The sequence below is a fragment of the Poromitra crassiceps genome (assembly GCF_964638095.1).
Source record: "Poromitra crassiceps genome assembly, chromosome: 9".
NCBI classification, from domain to species: Eukaryota; Metazoa; Chordata; class Actinopteri; order Beryciformes; family Melamphaidae; genus Poromitra; species Poromitra crassiceps.
Genome location: NC_139630.1, coordinates 37,994,551 through 38,016,774, shown reverse-complemented (window position 1 = coordinate 38,016,774; position 22,224 = coordinate 37,994,551). Strand labels below are relative to the sequence as shown.

General features: G+C 44.0%; 3 protein-coding genes across 3 annotated transcripts; 1 reads left to right on the top strand and 2 right to left on the bottom strand.

Moving 5' to 3' along the window:
* Positions 1-1,450: 1,450 nt before the first annotated feature.
* Positions 1,451-2,695, bottom strand: prkrip1 (PRKR interacting protein 1; the record flags this gene model as incomplete). The annotated part of the gene is made up of 1 exon (XM_083642976.1): positions 1,451-2,695. One exon carries the CDS (start codon positions 2,693-2,695, stop codon positions 2,111-2,113), a length of 585 nt encoding a protein of 194 aa, XP_083499102.1. The 3' UTR covers positions 1,451-2,110.
* A 367-nt stretch (positions 2,696-3,062) lies between these two features.
* glrx5 (glutaredoxin 5 homolog) lies at positions 3,063-6,639 on the top strand. Its single transcript, XM_083643782.1, has 2 exons — positions 3,063-3,474; positions 4,474-6,639. Exons 1-2 carry the CDS (start codon positions 3,174-3,176, stop codon positions 4,644-4,646), a joined length of 474 nt encoding a protein of 157 aa, XP_083499908.1. The 5' UTR covers positions 3,063-3,173; the 3' UTR covers positions 4,647-6,639.
* Positions 6,640-7,769: 1,130 nt separating this feature from the next.
* ints9 (integrator complex subunit 9) lies at positions 7,770-22,109 on the bottom strand. The gene is made up of 17 exons (XM_083642793.1): positions 22,016-22,109; positions 21,643-21,770; positions 21,355-21,415; positions 21,167-21,229; positions 19,484-19,623; positions 18,779-18,865; positions 17,199-17,319; positions 16,515-16,649; positions 15,995-16,106; positions 14,992-15,172; positions 14,472-14,532; positions 13,713-13,884; positions 13,345-13,469; positions 12,041-12,208; positions 11,136-11,234; positions 10,750-10,887; positions 7,770-9,587 (listed from the first exon to the last, which is right to left on the bottom strand). Exons 1-17 carry the CDS (start codon positions 22,022-22,024, stop codon positions 9,411-9,413), a joined length of 1,977 nt encoding a protein of 658 aa, XP_083498919.1. The 5' UTR covers positions 22,025-22,109; the 3' UTR covers positions 7,770-9,410.
* Positions 22,110-22,224: the final 115 nt, after the last annotated feature.

The window sequence follows — 22,224 nt, the reverse complement described above, 5'->3', positions numbered from 1 at the left end:
GGGTCGCGACCCTAAGGTAACCACTGCCATAGGGCCTGAAGTGTTGTTAGGGATTGCTGCCAAGCTGCCTGTACAGCAGGCATGTCCAAACTCCGGGCCGGGGGCCAATTGCGGCCCTCAGACCGATTTTAAGCGGCCCACGTCTTGTCTCTCAAAATATACTATATGTGACCCTCCACACAGTATTGGTTAATCAAGCAAGTTCACTTTGCGTTTTGCATAACCCATATGATGTGACAAGCAGCTGCGGCCCCCCAGGTATTTTCACATGATCTAATCTGGCCCCCATTCAAAAAGGTTTGGACACCCCTGCTGTACAGCAAGAGGGATGGGTTTGAACTTGAGGGGAAATCCAATACACTTACTGTAGCAAATTAATCTGTGACAGAAAATCATGAACGGTTCCAAAAGCTGGCAGCCTCGTGGATTGACGTTGCTTGGTCCTCCCAGCGCAAAACACACCTCGTGTTTGTGACGAGCCATGTGGGGAGTAGAGCCCTGCATTCTGGCCCGAGCCCCAGGGGGCCCCGACCCTAGGGCCCATTATCACATCACTAGCTGGGGCCAGGGCTGGGCCTGCCTGTTTTTTGTTTTTTAATGTTTGAACTGACATAATATTGTGGTGTTCATTGTGTTTTAATGTACTTTTTTGTATAGTGTTGATTTGATAGGCTTAGGGCCGAATAGCCTAAGCCTTAGGCTATTCGAAATTGATCAAACGCATAAGGTTTGGGGGGAGGGGGGTACGGCCGGGGCCAGGCCTGAAATTCTGATGAGCTGTAGGGCTCACATCGGGCTCAGGCCTGAACATGTATGGCCCGGGCCGGGCTAGGGCCTAGATTTGAATCCCGTACATGGGCTCTAGTGGGGAGTAGCTGTGTCAAACTAGGAGGTCACCATCTTTAGTCACCTGCTTCACCGAGTAGATTTTTTAAGTGGTGATTCAAGGCAGAAGTACATGGTTAAGTCTCAGAATGCAGTGTGACAGTGGAAAGTGTTTGGCAGGGAAACCTCCCCCTGTTCCAAACAAAAGCTGGCTGCCAGTATTGCTCTACCTGTCTCAAGTAAGGTGATGGTTACAGAGCGAGACCATCACCCCCGTGGAAAGCAGGCTTGTCCCTTCAGGGATAAAGTACTATGTCTGTACATCTTACTTGTCCAAGGAACATCGCACGTGAAACTCCTGTGCCTCCAGAAGTCACGCCTTTTCATTCTTTGTGTTGCTCTCTGCAACCTTGTTGGGCCACACAAGCAATCATCTGTGCAAGGGGCAGCTTCACAAGGCTGCAATGACAACAGCAGAATGATGGGAAACTGGATGATAGAGAAAAGTACTCACTTGCATTTTCAATCGAATACTTAATATCTCTAAACACTGACTGGAACTGATCAACTGAATAGGGAAAGTTAAATGTAATGAACTTGCATAACTACTGCATTTCCACGTTTTCATATTTTTATTAAAACTTTTACAATGTTACATTAAAATAAAAAATTGCAAGTTTAACAATCCCAAAAAGTCCAGGGTGATTGTGGTTTTTCAAAGCTCAAATTTGGATAAGTGTATCATACATTTTAGCTAATTCAAAATACCCCTGGAGGCTGAATACCCTGGCCTGCTAGCTGATAGAAAATAATAAATAATTAACAAGTGTGTTGATCTACATAATTATTTAAGCACAATGAAGAACCAGTGTTGTTGAACACATCTTGACTTAATTACACAGACTGGGACATAGGAAACTATTTCCCTGTAACCATGCACTCAGGGGTTTCCCTGCCTATTAAACTAGGCAGTTCATCCCAGTTTCCAGGCTGTTAAAACGAAAAATATCCAGCACCCACATGTATTACGTATGCATCTTTACAGTCAAGGACTAACGAATGAGTTCTACTTCTACTAATGTCGTTTCCTTGCACAGGATTCTTGAACTCTGTCCAAATGTTAATAATTACTCCTTCTGGATGGTTGTTTAGGTGAATGTTTTTGTGTGATTTTGGTGTCTTCAATCTTCAGAGCCTTGCGTGAAACATCATCGGATGACATCCAAATCACAACTTCACCGCCCCACAAGCCAGAGAAACAGTCCTGGCAGTCCGTGTCCACACTTCATTTCTTCCCCATGATGAAGCTGGGCACCTCGGCATCATCCTCAGCTTCTCTCTCTTCTCTCTGCTCCTCATCCTCACTGCTGGCCGAGCTCTTGTCGGAGTCGTCTTTCTTGTCGCCGTCTTGTTTTGCTTTCTTGGCCAGCTTCTTCTGTTTGAGCTTGTCCCTCTTCTTCCTGCGCTTCGCCGTCCTATCGTCGGCCGCCTGCTTGTTGTCCTCGATCTTGTCCAGATAGTCCACGTCCTTCTTTTGCTTCTCTGACATCTTGTCCAAGAAGTCCTGCCTCTGGTACTCTCTGCGGCGAAGGTGCCTGTACACATGGAACTCCCCGCTGCCTGCCCCGGCACTGGAGCCCATCACGTCCCGCACAAACTCCGGGGGAGCCCGCGGGTTCCACTCTTTCGGTCGTTCGGGGATGGGAGCGGGTTTATCCGGGTTACGCATCAGCCTCTCCAGCTTTAGACGTTGCTCCTCTGCCGGAGTTTTGGCGATTATCAGCGGCTGCGTCTCCTTTACTGCGCTGCGTTTCCCTGGTTTCGGATTTTTGTCACCGAGATAAGCAAATTTCTCCGTGGGCGCCGCCATCTTTCAAAGCGTCTTCTTCTTCCTTTTCGCGCACGCGCAAGTCACACCGGAAGCTATTAAAAACTGCTGCGACCCGGAAAGGATTGTGTAACTTGTAAGTATTTGTTGCTTCAAAACACATTATAATTAAGTGATTAAGTATGTAACACAATGGTTGTGGTAGTACTTGTTTAATTGAGTATAAATTAATTAAGCAGACTATTTTGGAACCGTATTCCTTGTGTAACCGACATGATCGACGTGATGCTCAACCAATGGTAAATGAAGTTAGATTGTCTTGGGGTACAGCTGTCCAATCAGCATTCTGGTTCCGCCCATCTAGCTAGTCATCCTATTCCTAATTTTTATGTCATCTTGTGGACTGCACTGGTGTGACCTGCGAAGTGTTTTGACTACTCTCAAGTTTGTGTAGAAGCAAACCAGTTCATTTCTACGAGGCTTCTTCACCGACCACTAACGATATAACCGAGCGAATACCATGAACAGTCTGATTAGGTCAACAGCGAGGTGTCTACGGGCCGGAGCCGCGGTCTATCTGCCCAGGCAAGCCGGCGGACATGTGTCTCTGCTGGCCTCGGCCAGGCACCTGTGCGCCGCGGCGGACCGGATGAAAGACCTCGGTGAGATGGTCAAGAAGGACAAAGTGGTCGTGTTTATGAAGGGGACGCCGGCTCACCCTTTGTGCGGCTTCAGCAACGCCGTGGTTCAGATCCTCAGGATGCACGGAGTGGACGAGTATGCCGCGTACGACGTATTGGACGACCAGGACCTCAGACAAGGTCAGTCAAGACAAGACAGGGTGAATGACAGCAACAAGTAGGCTGGCTCTCAGTTCAACTTGACTTGTCTTGAGCCTCTATAGAATAGATGTCATTGCTGTCTTTGGCTGGATCTCTCCACAACCGACCAGTAACATTAGACTTATCACATAAAATGACATGCTCTAACTAATGTTTGGGTTTAGGTCTTCATTGCCTCATTTCAACACCATTATGTATTACTTACCATATTCAAGCCAAACATATCAACTGTTTTTATGAACAACAATGAACATGAACAAGTTCTGGCTACCCAGTTTTCTCAAATGTACCACAGCAGATGTTTTTATCAGCACTGTGCAGCAGGACTGAAGGGTGTGGTGCTTCAAGGCAAACGTTAGACGATGCATGTTGATATGAGGGTGTTTTAGGCCGTATTATATTGGGCCACGACTTGAACCTTTGGTAAATGTCAGCAGGTATGTAACGTTATGTATGTATGACTATGAGGAAGAAGGAAATGTTTTTATTACATCACAGCTGCACTTCGTCAATTGAGTATTATTTTGCAACAGCAGTGCAACACCAACTCGTCACACAGATGAGACAAAGTCTGACTAACACTTCATCCAGATTGAGTGATTTCGGATTTAAATTAGGGAAATATTTTACTATTTTGCAAAGGCTGCAGTATAGCCATTTCATTAAATGTGTAGATTGCCTAACTAATGGCAGATTAGTAGTTGGAAACTGACAATGAAATTAATTTGACAGGAATTCTCCTACCAAGCCCAGAAACAATAAATAATCTGAGATTGATCTTCAATGAGAAGTACAGTGGGTGATTTCCCCACAATGATAATAATGCTAGTGCAAGTTGCAACTGTATAAACTGTATTTATATGAAAATGTCACATTTAATTGAATTACTTGGGAAATTGTCTCATGATTCTCTTGGCCTGACGTTTGGTATCGCATCAGTTTCTGTGCATCTCTAATTCCAACCTATCTCCTCCACAGGAGTGAAGGACTTCTCCAACTGGCCCACAATCCCCCAGGTTTACTTCAACGGTGAGTTTCTTGGAGGCTGCGACATCCTGCTGCAGATGCACCAGAACGGAGAGCTGGTGGAGGAGCTGAAGAAGCTGGGCATCCAGTCTGCGTTGCAGGATGCAGAGAAGGAGTCCAAGTAGAGGAAGGGGATGGACCTCAGGCAGTCAACAAGAGGTTAAATTCAAAAGTTGGAACCCCCCTCCATGGCTGGCTGCAGACAAATTGACTTTCCAGCCAGCCACTCACAAAATCAACTCACCCTTCTAACCCACAAGGTACACAGAGTGCACAGATCTGAGTGGACCTGATAGGTATAAGCAGTTTTGGTGAAAGCCCTGTGTCCGTGTCGTGGGTGTTCGTGCCCTACACATATTAACACCTGGGGGAGAGATATGAAGCTCTTACTGCACTGCTTACACTTAAGTCCTCCCGGATTTGCACAAATTAAGTGCCTGGGAGATCATGAGAACTTGAGATTTGTGGCATAGGGACTGTTTGCTAGGTATCTCTTTTACAACATAGCACCTTTTAGTAAGGTACAGTATACACCAGTACCTAGAGGGAAAAATAAGAGGAGTGGACAGTGTCATCACAGGGATCCACAATTGGGAGTTGTGAACTTTCACCCCCTTTTCTGTCTACTAGTCAAATTGTATTCAAATTTTAATCAAATGTTGGGCAGGGTTCCCATGGGTCCTTTAAGTTGAAATGCTTGAAAGTTTCTGAATTTGATCAATAAAAATCAAGGCCTCAAAAGTTTTTGAAAATAGACATAAATAGACATGGAGGATCATTAAAAGTTCTTGAATTTATACAAGAGACTACAGTCTGCCATCACTGCAACACAACACAATTTATAAGTTCACACATTTAAGCCTCTCTTTTTAATTGTTGTCTGTGATCTTCTACAAAGCCTGCTAGTTCTCATTTTAAAAAGTCTCAGTGATGATCCGAGTCTCAAACTATGCCGCGTTGGGTCCTCGAATTTGAGGGAGGTGGGCCTGGAAAGTAATTCCTTGAATTTGATGTTTAAGAAGGTGTGGGAACCCTGGGTTGGAATGTGAAGCTGTTTTACTGCTGTTACCCACTTAAAACCCCCATAAGTCATAATAGTTAACAGGCAAGGGGGATCTCATTCTCCACAAGAATGCTGGCATCCCTTCTCATCCTGCCCTCAAGAAGGCCCTGCTACCTCTACTGTCCACTTCTTCTTTTTCTAAGCCACAACCTGTTCCAAGAAACAAATCCCCCAACCGGTGGCACCGGGAAGCAACGTTATCACTACGGGAAACACTCCAAATGCACTGCCTATGTATCTCTACCAGGAGGAAGGACGGGGGGGGGGGGGGGGGGGGGGAGGGTCATCATTTACCTGGTCATCACGGATTTACCCCATATAAAGGGAGAATGTGTGTGTGCACAAATAAAGGATAAATAAAAATGCTGATCTGGACACCTAATTAACAAAGAGGTTTAATTTCAAGTTGTAGGTGTGTGTCCACTGGTCTGTGGTATTTGTGAGAATCGTGACTTTGTCCAGGAAGGGAGGACATTGTTTGCCACTTCTAGAATTGATTCGTAACCACAGATAATGGATCACACTTTGGGTGCTGCAGGCAAGATGCCACATTGTTGCCCTACATCACATGGATGTTTTACCCCAATTTTAACTGGCTGTGACAGTATTTTCTCCCATTGGTTCTTCCTCCTAATAGCCATGGTGTCGTCTACTGTTGAAGTTCACATATATAAGAAACAAGACACTCAGTTTTAATGTATTCACCCGACCTGCTCAAACGCAACGATTGATACACTGTCTTCCTGCCTTCTCTCCTTTTTGTTCCTGACCGATTTATTTGGATAGATGAGAGCGGTTTCAGGTTCAAAGTGTCTGTCCATCTGTGGTGTTTGTGCATTTGTTAAGAAAAGAAACCGGTGTTTTTTTTCTTTCCTTCTGCTTGTTTTTGTTTGGTTTTCTGAGCCAAATCCCTGACACTTATCAATCATGATGGTAGTTCCTTCTGCTGCATAGTCATATTATCTAAGCAATGCTCATGTAGTACACTGTAAGATAATGTACATTGAAAGCATATTATTTTAGCTGCATGTAAAGTATGTACCAATTAAATATTTTGCAACACAAAACCAGTAACCTGGAATCTTTTTTATATGAAATCCAACTTAAGTGATCCGTTACCTTGTCAAAATACCAAAAAGGTGTTGAAATGACAAAGAATGCTAAAAGGACAGTCGCCTACAATAGCTGTGCTCTTGTTCAAAGCTGGTTTGTTGTTGGCACACTGAAGTTGGTCTGCATGAACTGTTGGGACTTGATTTTGAATAGAGGCCAAACTAGCATCTCAGCGGGCACTTATGTATTTAGTGTAATTTTCTATCACACAAGATCTAAACTATCCAACAGGGTTGAGATGCAGGATGTCCTCGGGTTACTATGGGCCTTAACAACCCCACTTTTAAGTATTTAATTATTATTAAGGCCATTTTAACTCCAGAAGGCTTAAATAGGAAAGACATCCTCAAAGAGCCTAAAAGAAATGCATCTCAAAACCACTCAGCATCCATCAGACCTGATAATCTACACCAGAGCTTTTCAAAGTCGGACACTGTGGGCCTTTGGAGAGAGCCTGGAACACCACCCCCCAGTTACTTGCTTAGTTTCACTCAATTCCTGCACGCCCATGGGATCATTGTTATTTGATCGCAGGCACTCAACTGATATTGCCGTTTGACTTCAGACCACATCAAAAGGTGTGTCTGAAGGCATTTATTGGTTTCTGACTCTGGGAGTCACACACATTTAGGCTATTCTATGTGATCTCCTTTTTATAATGTAACAAATTCATATTTTTTCACTTCCATTCACTGACCTTCCCCTGAAACTGTTTGGAGCCCCCCTGGGGAGGCCCGCCTCCCACTTTGAAAACCCCTGATCTACACTATGCTGACACCGTTCCAACACTCAAACTTACATATAACACACATCTTAGTCAATAATTTACAGGTTCAACATCAGTCTTGCTCAGTCATTCAGAAACCACACTATTAGCAAGCTATAAACTACAATGAGCACTGCAGATGTTGTATTAATATCTTTTCTCTAGTCATCTGCCCACATTGAAGAACTGCCAAGCTGGCACCATTATGCACACTCAGGGAATTAGTGGGTTTAACTAGAATAATGACTTGTTGTCCAGGTACATGTAACTCTACAAATTCAAATGACATTGAAATAAAGTGTTGATCATAAGTTCATCAGCTGCCATGGCTGATAGACATAATTTGACATGTTTAATTCCAAAATCAAAATAAACATTAGAAACAACAGAATGTTAGAATGAATCCTTCATCATCATCATCATCAGTATATAAATGGGAGCTAGGGCTCTGTTTCTCTGTCCCACTGTGATGTCATAAATCCCACAGTGGCATCATCAGTGATGTCATAAATCCCAGTGATGTGTGACATCAGTGATGTCATAAATCCCACATCATCAGTGATCAGTGATGTCACAAAAAAAGAGTCTGGCTTCGGACCCCCGTCTTCAGCCATGGACAGCTGTATGTTGCCACCTCCAGGACACGTGATCCAGCATCCCTTAAGTATGGCATCAAGGCATTCATCAAGGACTAGCCAGGGCTCGGCCGAGCTGCAGGGCTTATTGCCTAGTTATACAAATTCAAAGAGTGCTGAAAACAGCAATTGATCGGGGCTAGGATAACCCCCCTGTTAATTATTCTTTTTCTTACCCAAAATGGACATGAAGCATGTAGAATATTACTATTCCATCATAATAACATACTGCAGTGCAACGACCATCCCACTATCCTGGCCCTGTCCTGCAGGAGCCTGTGGTTAGGGTTGTTAGGCTGATTGAGTGCACTCCTTGCATTTCCATACACTCATTTGAACTTGCAAGCTTGTAATTAATCGATAACCCAAAGGAACTCAACACTTTGAGATGTCTTTGTTGAAGTAAAAGGACCTTTCTTCTTTACTTCCTGCTTTGGGAAACCAAGCAGCTCACGATTGACTGTTTGTCTGCCTTTCTGGGGAAAAGATTATAATGGTGTGTGGACTCGGCAATGCATTCACTGTGACATGTTCTTAAAAAAGAACATTTTCTCAATTGTGTTTTAATACAAAATACTATTTTAGAAAACACTCTGACTTTACAGTAACACTGTAAATGTGGGAGTTAAAAAAGTATATATGACGGACATTTCACTTGCGAGATTGAGATTTGACTCCAGTCCACAACTCTCTTCTGTCATGCCTTTCCTCGCTCCCGTCTTTTCGGTCGCTATCCACAGTCCGATGAAGCAGGAATACCGTAACGATAATCAAAGAGGATGGCCTTTTTCACAGCGGCCATGTTGTGTCGAAGAGGCAGGGTAAAACACAGGTGTAAGCAAAACATTTATGAGGGGTTCCAAATTCCAATGATGGAAGTTGGAATCCCTCAATGTTTTGCTTGCACCTGGGTTTACCTTGGATTTTCGGCACAAAATGGCCACTGTGGAAAAAAGGCTTATAGAGACAGTCCGCATGTCTGGGAACACCCACAAAATGTTAAACGGCTGGCGCGCGAGTGGGGTAAAACCGCCCATATATCTCATGGGCTGACTCACCAAAAGACGGTGCTGCGGCTCTAAACTACAGGTTTGGGGGTTCTAGAGCAGAACACAAGACATCTGCTCAGATGTGCGTTTACTGCGGTGGTTAAATCCCCGATCGTGTCTGCCTGGGCTGGGCTATCAGCTAAATTCTAACTTTGCTGAATGGATAGAACGGGGGTTTTTACCCCACCCTGACCACGCCCCCAGCCAGGCTGAGCCAGCTAAACCAGCGTCTATGACGAGACGTGGCCTCAACCTATTGGAGTTCAGAGTTTATGCAGGAAGCGCAGCAGCAGGTCTCTCAGGGCGGTGCGCAGCGGCTCGTTGTTGTCACAGACGATGTGTGTGCCGTCCTCCTCCAGCTGGATCAGCGTGTCCTCCGCCTGCAGGTGCAGGATGTGTCCGTCCGCCGTCTCCTCCACCTTCACCTCTGTAATCCCATGCTGCAGCGGGAGGAGACAAATGCACAGTCGCTCAGCTCCCTGTATCTGATGTGTGTGGTACCCCATGTTCTTTCTGAGGAACGCTGGATTTTTAAGTATATAGTAAAGTATCAGCACCAGGGAGAGAAGTTACCGCCAGATAAATTCTGGGAATTTCTGTCTTTTTTTCCCTTCCCCAATTGTACTTCGCCAATTCCCCCTGCCAAGCTGTCCCAGTCGTTGCTCCACCCCCTCTGGCGATCTGGGGGGAGACTAGCACATTAGAGCCCTGCACGGGCCTCAAATCTAGGCCCTAGCCCGGCCTGGGCCCTACATGTTCGGCCCCGAGTCCCAGGTGAGCCCGACGGTTTGTCAGAATCTCGGGGGGCCCAAGCCCGGCCCCTTAAATTAAATAAGTAGTCTTAAATTAGTAGTTTATTTGATTGGTATCTATACCTATGATATTATGTCCCAAACTATTAAAAATCAATCAATAAAAACCAAAAACAGGCAGGCAGGCCCGATGATGTGAAAATCGACCCACGCTCGGGCCAGAAGGCAGGGCTCCAATAGCACATGCTTCCTCCGATACATGTGCAGTCGCTAGCTGCTGCTTTTCTTATTTATTGATCCATATATCATCCATTTATTGATGCCAACACAGGCGCTTGAAGGACCGCCTCCCCCTCTACCCCGTAGGCAGCCCTTCATGTTTGTGTTCAACGGGTAACTTCAGCTAAGCATTCATCAGGTTGAGGGTATTCTCTATTCTAAGAAGTAAATGGGCTGGCAGAACAGTGAAGGTGGTGGAGAATTTTGAAATCCTTGTTTCCCGGTGATTCCTTGAAGGTCTGATGTTCATAGTAATTACTAGAGCAGTCCTCATGCATTGAATCCCATCTCAAATGGCCGTGTCAGTGTTTTAACTGCTGCTGCGGTAAAGACGGCGTCATAAAGTCTCATGCATTAGGAGAGTGTTATTTCAGACGGGATAAAATGGATCAAACTCGAGGCTTACTTTCCGATCTGCAATCAGTAGACATCGCTTTGGAATACTAATGCAACAGAAAGTGACTGACGCTCAATGGAAAGAATGTGGGGGGGGGGGGGGGGGGGTGAATACAAGAGAGTTCAAACTATTGGCTGTTCTGGACACGATATTCAGGTTTAGCAGATCTCTGACCTTGTGCAATGTGGCCAGGAAAGCATCCAGGGGCACAGCTCCGCTCAGCAGGGGTTTGGGTGCCAGCACCTCTGGGGGCTCCTCAATCACGCGCTTCCTCTTCTTACTGGGTGGGACTGGAGGGGGTTTAGGCACCGACTGGCAACATACAAGAGAAAACGGTCAGTTGGCGGTGTATACATGTACAGTAGATACACAAGAGAAAACAGTCAGTTGGCGGTGTATACATGTACAGTAGATAATACAACTGTCTTGAATCTATCTTTGTTTATGTTCGCCACTGTATGGATGCCCACATACACACATTCATAAATCGACATAGTCACAGAAATTCATGAGACAGACACCAGAAACGCCAACAGACACACACCAACACACACACACACCTGTAGCGTGTGCTTGTTATCTTTGGACTGCATCACTGCCCAGACTGTTGCCACGGAGACGCCTGGTTTCACCTCGGTGGGAACCAGAGAGTTGGCCAGCTGTGAACAGGAGAATCACACACAATGCTTTTTTTTTTTTAGACATTTAGACAAATTATCCACCAACAGGTTTGACAGGAGCTGAATATTTTCATTCATTATTTCCATCTTTATTTCAGAAAGCTTTACTAGCACCAGAATGCACCAAATGCCATCGCCTCCCAGCAACATATTCAGTTAATGAACACGTTAGATCAGTGCATTGAGTGCATTCACTGGCTGCTTTCCACAAGGATTGATTTGTATTATTAGTATTTCAAGTAACATGGAATGAAACTGCAATTATCGTTTAAGATCCAGCGACTTCATCATCCCTCAAGTCCCTGAAGTCCATACCGTCTTTGGCCCCAATTCCTTTCGTTTTGCTGCAGCTAACGATTGGGATCACTTAATGCATTCAAACATCAGCTGCAACAGGTCATCCTAGACCTCATGACAGCTGTACATCATGACAGCTGTACCTGATGACCAGCCCTCTCCTCTCTCTCCCTTTATAATCCCACAAAGAATACCCAGTAACTCACCTTCTCTTGTACACAGTATTTATAGATTTCTCATTTTATTTTTTACTATTACTATTTTACTTATCTGTACATCTGTCTTTTGCCATTTCTTATGTACTGTATGAGTTATGTATGTGCATGGGTATGCTTTGTGTTTGACTGTGTTTATTTTATATACACTTTCTGAAGCCTCATGTCCAGGTCATCACTGTAAATGAGAACTGGTTCTCAATTGATTTTTCCCTGGTTAAATACAGGTCAGAACAAAAGGGCACTGGTTTTGGCTGTGTTGCAGTGTCTGACCTCGGGCAGCAGGTGGACGCGTTCGTAGCGACGTCTGAAGGGCAGGCTGAGGACAGAGCAGCGGCGGTAGGGCATGGGAGGAGGCAGCAGCTCCAGCATCAGGTCGGAGCGGTGAGACTGGGACGCTGGAGGCTGGGTGTACTGCTCCGGACACACCACGTGGATGGGCTGCAGCACAGCGAGACAGGGGGAGGGACAAACAGTCACTCCTGTAGGCTAAACTCAAGTGGCTTGGAGTAACTCAAGCAGCCTTTACAGACATTCGTTAAAGCGGTCAAGTTAGATTGCGCCGTATTCCGATTCAATTAAATCAGATTGGATGGGAATTGATGAGAGATGCACCAGGAAAGTTGGTTGATGAGGCCAAAGTATAGGTGTTAAGTAGTTTACTTCACAGAATTCTGAATCGACACGTTGGACCAGCTTTGTTTTTTTGTGCCGTTTCCACTGAAACAACAAAAAACAAGCATGTCTGAGGCCACTCATTATGCCATTATATTTATTATGGTGCCTATTATTAGTCCTTGATTATCCAATCGGATTGCAGAGTCCAGAAGTGGCCAAGTCATTCGAGCCATGCTCACGAAAGCCAATAAATTGTTCTTAGTTAATCTGGTTTAATCTAAGAAACTGTAAATAAGACTAGTAAAGGAATGAGCAGGGACAGTTTGAATCCATTTTTAAATCTACATAACTATTATTATCATAAAAGTTTTCTGTGTTCACTTGGATACATGTGCACTTATTAGATCATCCATTTGTTGCCACAGTAACCTATATGAGGACTGTTGTTTAGTATTCTGATGCTTTTCTGCGCTGCACTGAATGGCATTCTACCATGAAACTCTTATTTTGTTTGCGGTCTGCCTGTTAGTTTGCAAAATTGTTTCCTTTCTTCAACCTCGGTCATTAATGATCCGGTTTCACACACAGGACTGCTGCTGACTGAATGATTTCTGTTTGTAGCACAATGCTCCTCTTACCAGTAATGTGCTGAAACCCAGGAGGGCAGCCATTTCTGAGAGAAACAATTACGGCATCTTTCAAACCACTTACTGTAAATCCACTCTTTTCGGTAACTGAATAACAATATGAATGTCCACCTATTAGCTGGGGGGGTTAGGGTTAGGGTTGTAAGGTTTTATTTTATTACAGTGGATTGCTCGTACAGTTGCTGCTTGTTCTGTTCCTTTTGACTGGGTCTAGGAAAGTGCTACGCAAACAATTGATTCGTAATTCTTCTGTACTTAAACTGGTTGCTGAGTGTTTCCTCTCAGTTACGTGTAAGTGTGGACACATCATACCTGGACCTCCTTGAGCAGCTTGGACACCTGGTGGAAGTTGAGCCGCGTGTCTATGGGACAATAAACACACTTCATGGCCAGCGGCTGGTAGGGAGCTAGGGCGTCCAGGTAGGAGAAGTCCGGCTCTGGGGGGGGCAGAGTGGAAAAAACAGAGGCTTTTATGAACATACTAACCATTTAATAATTGCAGCGTCACGTCTTTCCCACGTCCCACGTAGTAAGTGACACAAAGCACATTGGGGACACCTAGTGGACCAATTAGGTGTGCAGCTCAAAAAGCTCCTCCACCATGAGCACAGACCACATGGGTACAACGCAAGACAAAGAGGCGACTGGAAAAGGGTTTTGGTGCGCGCTCTACTCCTCACCAGTGAAGATGATGGTGTTGAGGCTGGACTTGCCCCACAGCTCCATGAAGTGGACCACGTCCCCGAAGCGCAGAGAGGGATGGCCGGTGAACACCACACACGGCTGGCGGAACTCGCTGCTGAAGTCTCCGTGAATACTGGGGTAGTGCTTCAGCTTGTTGGTCTGGATCAGCTGAAGCAAGAAGACACAGGAGGTGTGAGAAACAAGCCTGCATCGCTGTTTCCTCTGGATTCTGCAGCGATGCACCTCCACCAAATACAAACAAGAAAATCAATGTTTAGAATAGAATTTTGTGTGTGTGTGTGTGTGTGTGTATATAAAGTAGCCAGATTAACCATTTAAACACTAAGGTAAAGTCATGACTCATGAGAAGTGTGTTTGGCAATATTAGCCATCTAGTCAACACAGAATATTGGCAACTTTAAGTGCAATTTTACATTTCAAATTTATGTGTTTCGAATTTCACAGACAGGGTTTGTGATGGATTTAAGGTTACATAATGCTGGAAATTTAACTATATTTGGAGGACTATAAACATGTTAAAAGTAATGCTGTGTAGTGTTTACAGTATAGGCTGCCATGTTGATGTGACGATAACTGCATCTGAGACAACTCAGCGTTCTTACTTGGAATTCCAGCTGTAATGATTTTGTATTCATTGCAGGTTTCCTAGTAGGAGGTCAGAATTTCCGACTATAGGACATGTCTGGAACGCAAGCATTAGTTTATCCCTGGTAAAGAACAGCAAAAGCACTTACCTCTGCGTGGGGGAATGGAGGCTCTGGAAGGTAAACCTTTGACTGCTTGTTGTGGCAAAGCCTGGAGGAATGATTAAAAATAAATCACAAATGTATTCATAGTAAGATGATCACATCACTAACCTGTATGCCAAAGAACAGAATGTTGTCATCAAATATCAGGTGATAATTATACAACAGCAACCAATGAGCATTGTCTATACTGTAGCAGTGTTTCCTCCTGATTTTTTTCTTGGCTGTGTGGAAATGCCTATGAAACAACATTAAGATCATGTGAAAAGTCACCTACTCCATTGTTGTCACTGTGCACCATATTGGCAGAAAACGAGATAACACCCAAAGAATATGCCGACTCGACTCCGGATTACAAAATGTTACTAAAATGTTTGACTTGAGCACCAAAACCAGATGCTGCATCACCATTTCTTTTCGTTCATTACTTATTTCTTTCCAATCCACCACCCCGGCTTATATAAATGTAGTGGAAGATCTCATGAAAATCTGATCAGCAGCTCCTCACCACTCAGCGAAGATCTGGGAGAACTCCAGCGAGCTGTTAGCGACAGGAGAGATGAAGTAGAAGGGCGTGGTCCCCAGGTTGGCGCTGTCGATGAACTGGTACAGACACTCCAGCAGGTCGTAGATCACTCCTGAGGAGTAGCACGGCACCAGCACGTTGCCTCCCGCACGAATCGTCATGGCTACAGGCACAAATGAATAGGGTTAGGGTTACAGTTTGACATCAGCTAAGACACCACAGACAATATTATTTCCTCAATCAGTCAAAAATTGAAAGGTTTTATCCCATCAGGCATGAATAGCTGACTAAACACATGCATCTAGGGCTGCATTATTATGGCTAAAATGATACTCCAGATTTGTTTGCTAGATTTTGTTATCATGATTCTTTACTGTAATGATTCATTTTGATCATCTAATGAATACAATTATTTTACTACAGTTTTGGCATCTTATGTCAACATCTTGACTAGTTTCAACTATTGAGAGTATTCTGTTACATCATCACACAGCCGTCTTGTTAGGAAAATAACAGGTGATTGTAATATTAACAGATGATTCCAATCAAATGACAAATACAGCCAATGAGCTGTGTGTATTGTAAAATGCCCTATTTGTATGAAATGCATGCGACATTATGGGAATACTATGGATAGTGAATACTCTATTAAGCAACATGTTTCAACAGTGCACAATTACTAATACTGTAGTGCAGTGATTCCCAACCATGGGTATGTGTACCCCTAGGGGTACTTGAGCAGCTTGCACAGGGTACTTGGAAAGATTGGGGATTACAATTTATTTACAAAATCATTAAAAAAAAAAATCACATCATGTCATAAGCCTATTGCTAAAATGGTAGAGTATGTGCGTGCCACAACTAGTGGCGAGTCAAGACTCAGTTTTCAAATATCAAGGGGTATCTTGTTAATGAATCGGCTGAATTTTTATTTGAATGACCTGAGCCCAATTGTCCGTGGCACCCTGGTACATCCAGCACCTACCCAGGTTGCTGCAGAATTCTCCCAGCATACCATCTGGGTTGGCGGTGGGCATCTGGGTGAGGCCTGTCAAAATCAGAACGTCACTGTTTTTCAGTGAGCTTTGGTCCATCGGCTGGGAGACAGAGGAGGAAGAACATTTATTAATTAATTAACACCAGATCTGTGGAATTAGTAGCCTCGCAAGCCACGCTTATCTAGTGAGTCGACCATAGCACGAGACACATCTGGTTCCTTCCAGCTCTCGCTCAGAAAACCACACCTAAAGATCAGCCTCTGAAATCAAATGTACTTTACGGAAGTAATGCCTGAAGGAATCAGGAATTAACCCTTATTTAATGGCCAGCAGCCAATCAGAATTGAGTATTCACCCAGACCACGGTATAAATAAATCTACCATTTGACTGAAACCATTTCCAACTAGGACGGATTAAAACATTAGCATTACATTCTGGTGGATTACAGTTTTTCCACTAGCCCCATGTACAGTATATTTCATCCATTGTTAGGCCTCCTGCTCTACCTGTGGGTGTGTGGTGAGGAGGGACGAGCCAGACACATAGGCCACTTTCTCATGATGAGACTGGATGATCCAGTTGGAGCTGCCCAGCGAGTAGCCAGAGCTTAGGGGGGAGACCTGTACAGCTCCAAACAACTCCTGGAGAACAATGATGAGGAAACAGCAACATATTTAACAAAGACAAGATGGATACAAAGATTTAAGCAATCTACACAAAGACATCATTAATCCTGTGTTTGTAGCCCGGGGAAGGTCCTCCATGACAAAACATTGCTATTATCCCCAGTGTCCAATAAAATGAATAATGAGCATATTGCTATACTCTTCCCCTTTTGTTTTATTTTGATGATTTGATTTAGACTTTCTTAGATGAGCAGCACCTACACTATTTATTACTGAAAAATTTTACATTCAGATTTTAGGCATTTACCTGAGGCGCTTATCCAGACCAAATTACATAGAGTACAACTCCAGCTCCTATTTCACCAACATTGCAAGAAACCAGTAGTAAAAAGAGGCAAACACAGAGACGCCTACTTTGGTGGCCTTGAGCAAAAGAGGTCTAACAACATTGTATGAGTTAAATAGCTCTTGGTGTTTGATTTCACTGATAATCTTCTTTATTTTAGCCTGGCGCCTGCCCCAGTATTAGTACATCCCTACTCAGAGCATAGGGGGGGTTCTTACCACTTTCTGTGAATAGCCCACAAGCTGCACTTTGCTGAGGGCAGAGTTGACCTCTTGTATACTGTAGGACCGCTTCCACGTCCAAACCTCCACTGCATCTTTCAGTGGGCCGGGGAGCAGCCTAATATAATGAAATAATAATCAACTTCATCTTTATAGCACTTACCAAAAAAACTGTTTACAGCAATCAAATAAAAGCAAACAGCATTATCAAAAATAAGGTGAAACAAGTAAAAGCAAAACACCACAAGATAAAAGGTGAGAACACAAAATAATAATAGGGTAGAAAAGCAAGTATTTGATCAAAAATATAAAACACACGGGTCTATTTAGGGTGTATTCACACCTATCTCGTTTGGAGCAGTTGTTCCGAAACGGAGAGCATTTTCCCCCTTGGTGCGGTTCGTTTGGGGGAGTGTGAACACAGCAATCGCACTCGGATGCGGGACAAAACAAGCGGACCGAGATCGCCAAGAAAGGGTGGTCTCGGTCCGCTTCCAAACGAACTCTGGTGCGGTTCGTTTGTGGTGAGAACGTGAGCCGACCTCGATCCGCCACAACAGCAGTAAACGGTGCGCATTTTTGGATAAACCAGCTGCCGTAGTCAGCTGCGCTGTGCGTAATGGCCTGAAGAACGAACATTTTTATCGTTTAAAAACAACATCTTTCAGATCCTGTTTTGGCGACTTGTGACTTGCATCGATAAACTTTGGGGGATTTTTGGATCATCACATCAGCAGTTTGAACTCAATCAACTTACCTCGGACCATGGGAAGCAACGTTAATGTGTTGAATCTCTAGGATTTTGCCTGTGTGCGGTGTGCTGCGCAGCACACCGCCCTCTCTCTCCCTCTCTCTCCCTCTCTCTGGTCTCCATTCAATAAATGAAAACAAATCATGGTAATCAGAGCCAGCCTTCTTTGTGATAAGATTGTCTGGTTCAATCAGACAATCAGACTGATTGCATGTCTTCCTCGAAATGTCCGTTATTATTAAATTATTTATTAATATTTTATTCCTGACAGGACAGGTGTTCATATAGCCTATGTCTTGGCTAATCCTCATCTCCGTGATAGTAGCCTAATAGCAGAATTTGCGAGGGTCTTTGATCTTCTATCTCCAAATTCCCAATAGCCTAAATAGGCTAAATAAATACATAGGCATACATAGGCTACATAGCATACATTAATAAATAAATAAATAAATAAAGAACTTTCTCCCTCTCTCTCTCTCTCTCTCCCGATCCCTCCCTCTTTCTTTCTCTCTCTCTCTCTCTCTCTCTCTCTCCTCGCACGGCGGACGCCCGACACAGCCTAAAATGTAGGTAGGTCTAACAAAACGCATTTTTATAATCATATAGGAAAATCTCTGGGAATTATTTTGTCCATCCCGAGAGGCTATTAGCCTATCAGAGTCTCTGCTGGCCAATCCAGGAAGTTTGACAATACTATTTGGACCGTTTCATTTGTGGCTGTGTGAACACAAACGAACCAAGGCACAAATGCAACAATTGTATCAATTAAGTACCTGAATCGGAACAAAGCAAACGACCTACAGGTGTGAATACACCCTAAGACTACCTTTGTATTTCCTTGTTCTTCCAGCAGGTGGCAGACTGGGCTTTGGGTACTCGCTCCATGAAGTTGACAAGCTCTTCCATCAGCAGCCTGAGGATACAGCAGCACAAACCGTTTGATTACATATGGCACCCCAGTCTCTTTGTTTTGCATCACTATATGACCTGAGTGAGAGTTTGTTTTCCTGAGTTTGTGTCCCCGAGCAAAACATTATTCCTCAAACTGAAGAACCAGCACTGAATTAAATAATAACTACGGTAAATCAATTGGTACCCTGGCTGAAATGTTTTGAGAAACCCTGGTGCAACCAATATGCTTCAACAATACATGAGAAATAGATTTTAATCTCCACTTACTAAACCATGATGATAACTGTGTTTCAATGCCATAAACTTTTCTCTCTAAAATGAATACTTTTGCATTCCATAAATTGCAAGAACTTAGAACATTATGCACACATAATCCACACACCAATCCACTGTTTAAAAATCCTCCAGGGTGTACTAAGGTTTTATATGGACATATTTTGCATGTTCTATTAAGTAGTTATCTTCTTTGTTTAGACAGTGGGGAAGTAGCAGGAGAGACAGAGAAGAGGCAGTACAGTGGAGAAGCTCTGGCAGGATTCAACCCAGGCACATAATATGGTTCCAGAGGCAAAGGGCCTGTACCGGTTGACTTTTCAAAAGACACGATCAGACGCCATACCTGCCAATCTGCAGAGTGGGCTCTGTGGCGTACACCGTCCCAGTGAAGCCTGTGTGTTCAGTGATGTAGGGCAGTGCCATCATACAGTGGTAGTTGGAGATCAGGATGACATCAATGGTAGACAGATCCAGCAGTTCTCTCTGTAGCAGATATGAAAAGGAAGGATATCATGTATATATCAAAAGATGTATTATTATTTCCTGCAGTGGAGGAAATTATTAATGGTCATAGAATTAATATTCATATGAGCAGTAGCAATAGTACTTCATTGATCATAATGATGAATGAGTCGACAGTGGAAAACTAACATGAGCCATTAGCCAAATTCTGGAAAATCTGACGGGGTATGTTTGTCTAATCTTGCATTTCCTGCAGTACAGTAGAATCATTGATTGTCAAGCATTTGATTGATTGCCTAAGCAAGAGGGATGTACTTAATAGCTAAATACCGTAAATTTCGGACTATAAGCCGCGGCTTTTTCCCCGTTTTTGGGCCCTGCGGCTTATATAACGGTGCGGCTTATCTATGGATTTTATCAGCTAACGGCCGCTCGGGGACCTCCAAAATCTATGGATGTTGGTATGAGGCAGAACGAGAGCAAGACAGACATTACGAGAGCGAGACCCTGATTGGATGATGTTGCAAAAAATGTGCCTCGTGACCTGATTGGAGCACTGTGCCACTACGCTCTCTCAGCCACTACAGTAAAACACCCTCCCTCCTCCCTCGCTCCGGGGGGAAAATGGCAGCGATTGAGCCTGAAAGACAGTCTGAATGAAATTGAATGTAACATTCCCAATTCTATGTATTACATTCTAAAAAACTAACGGCAACATTTTGGAAGGCTAAGCCACACAACTAGCTCGTTGTAATCTAACATCATGCTTCAAAAGATGGAGAACTGGCTGTGTTACGACGATGGCGGCGAGAAGAAGAAGGAAAGAAGGAAATCGAGCAGCAGCACGTAACCTTGGCATCAGGGTGTTGACACAGAGAGCAGACGGCCGAGGTGTGTCCACCGTTCAGATCCGACTGAAGGCCAAAACAGTCGCCACCGAAATGAAAATTGAACATTTTAGAGGTGGACCATCCTGGTGTTTCAGATTTATGAGACGAAAGGGACTGTCCGTCAGGGCGCGGACGACTGTGTGTCAGCAACTCCCTCCCGACTACCAGGAGAAAATTACAAACTTCGGCGAATTCACACAAAGAAAGATCAAGGAATATTCCATCGGACCGGAGCAGATCATAAATATGGATGAAGTGCCTTTGACGTTCGACCTGCCTCTCACTAGGACTGTTAACAAGAAAGGTGAATCGTCCATCACGTTGAGAACCACAGGTCACGAGAGAACGAATTTCACTTGTGTTCTTGGCTGCACAGCATCTGGAGTAAAGCTCCCGCCGATGGTGATTTTTAAGCGTCTCACAATGCCAAAAGAAAAGATCCCCAGCGGGATATGCTTGTTTTGTTGAAATGTTAATAAATGGGAGCTTCCCCAAACAGCCATCTCTTTCCCGACAATCCCCTCTGTGCACGAACCCTTACATATGGTAATTAAACATCAAAACATATATGTAACAAACAGGCAATTTTGCTGCTGCGGCTTATACTCAGGTGCGCCTTATAGTGCGGAAATTACGGTATATGTAATGTAGTGTAGTGTAGTTTAGTTTAGCACCTCAGGGAGACAGAATTCTGGCTGTGAATCCACAAACACTCTTCCTGCACACTCCTTCAGCTCCTGGAAAGATGGGAATGAAGAACATTAGATATGGCATCATGAAGGTTAATGGGGTAGCAAGTCCAGAAATAGTCCACAGGTAAAAGCACCACAAATCAGATTGGCCACAAAATGGCTTCTCAAACCTTCTCCAAGTTTATTGTTCCATCCTTAGAGACCCAACTAGGTAGCTTGGAGAGTCTTGGACTGGAAAAAGGACAAAAACAAAACTCTTCATGAAGCAGAACAATAAGAAGTCTACTAACGTCTGTCATTCCGATTTATATCATTAAAATTTTAAAATGTGAGAAATCCAGTTGTGGAAGACATGACAACACATGTATGCTTTTTGAGCAAGTACACAAGCGTTGTGTATGCATATGCTACAGTATTTAGAAGGTAATGTGAGCTTTGAGGCAGTGCCACTGACTCACCTGTGCACCAGAGGCAGGGGCAAGAAGTTGAGGACAGAGGTGGTGTCCAGTCCACAGTCCAGCATAATGGTGGTGGATTTGAATTTGAGCACATTGCAAGGCAATGTAGGGTGACCGGACAGACAGTACTGTAAGACATGGGTGGTAAGTCATTATGACACACAGCACTGGGGAAAACAATCAGTTTCCATTATTTAGGCTCAGCAAGACTGCCAACTGCCAAGCTTTGTTATTTTTGTTATTATTACGTTAGCTGCTAAGCTAGCAGGCACCGACATACTGTATAAAGGTGGCTTGGACTATTTGCTAACAAAATATTGCAGCCAGCAGGACTTACTTTAACAATACTTCTCTGAGCGACTTGTTTACTCACCAATTTCATTTTTGACACAAAGTAATAGTGGATTAATCTGGTTTAGCTAACGCTAGTTGCTACTAGCATTGCATCCTTCTGAAGTGTTTCCCCACCACGTTATCAAGATCCGCCCTACTCTGCCTCTGATTGGCTTAGCCTGATATTCTTACCCTAATCTTAACCAATCATCACTCCTCATGTCTACACCCAACCCTGCTCTTGTTTTG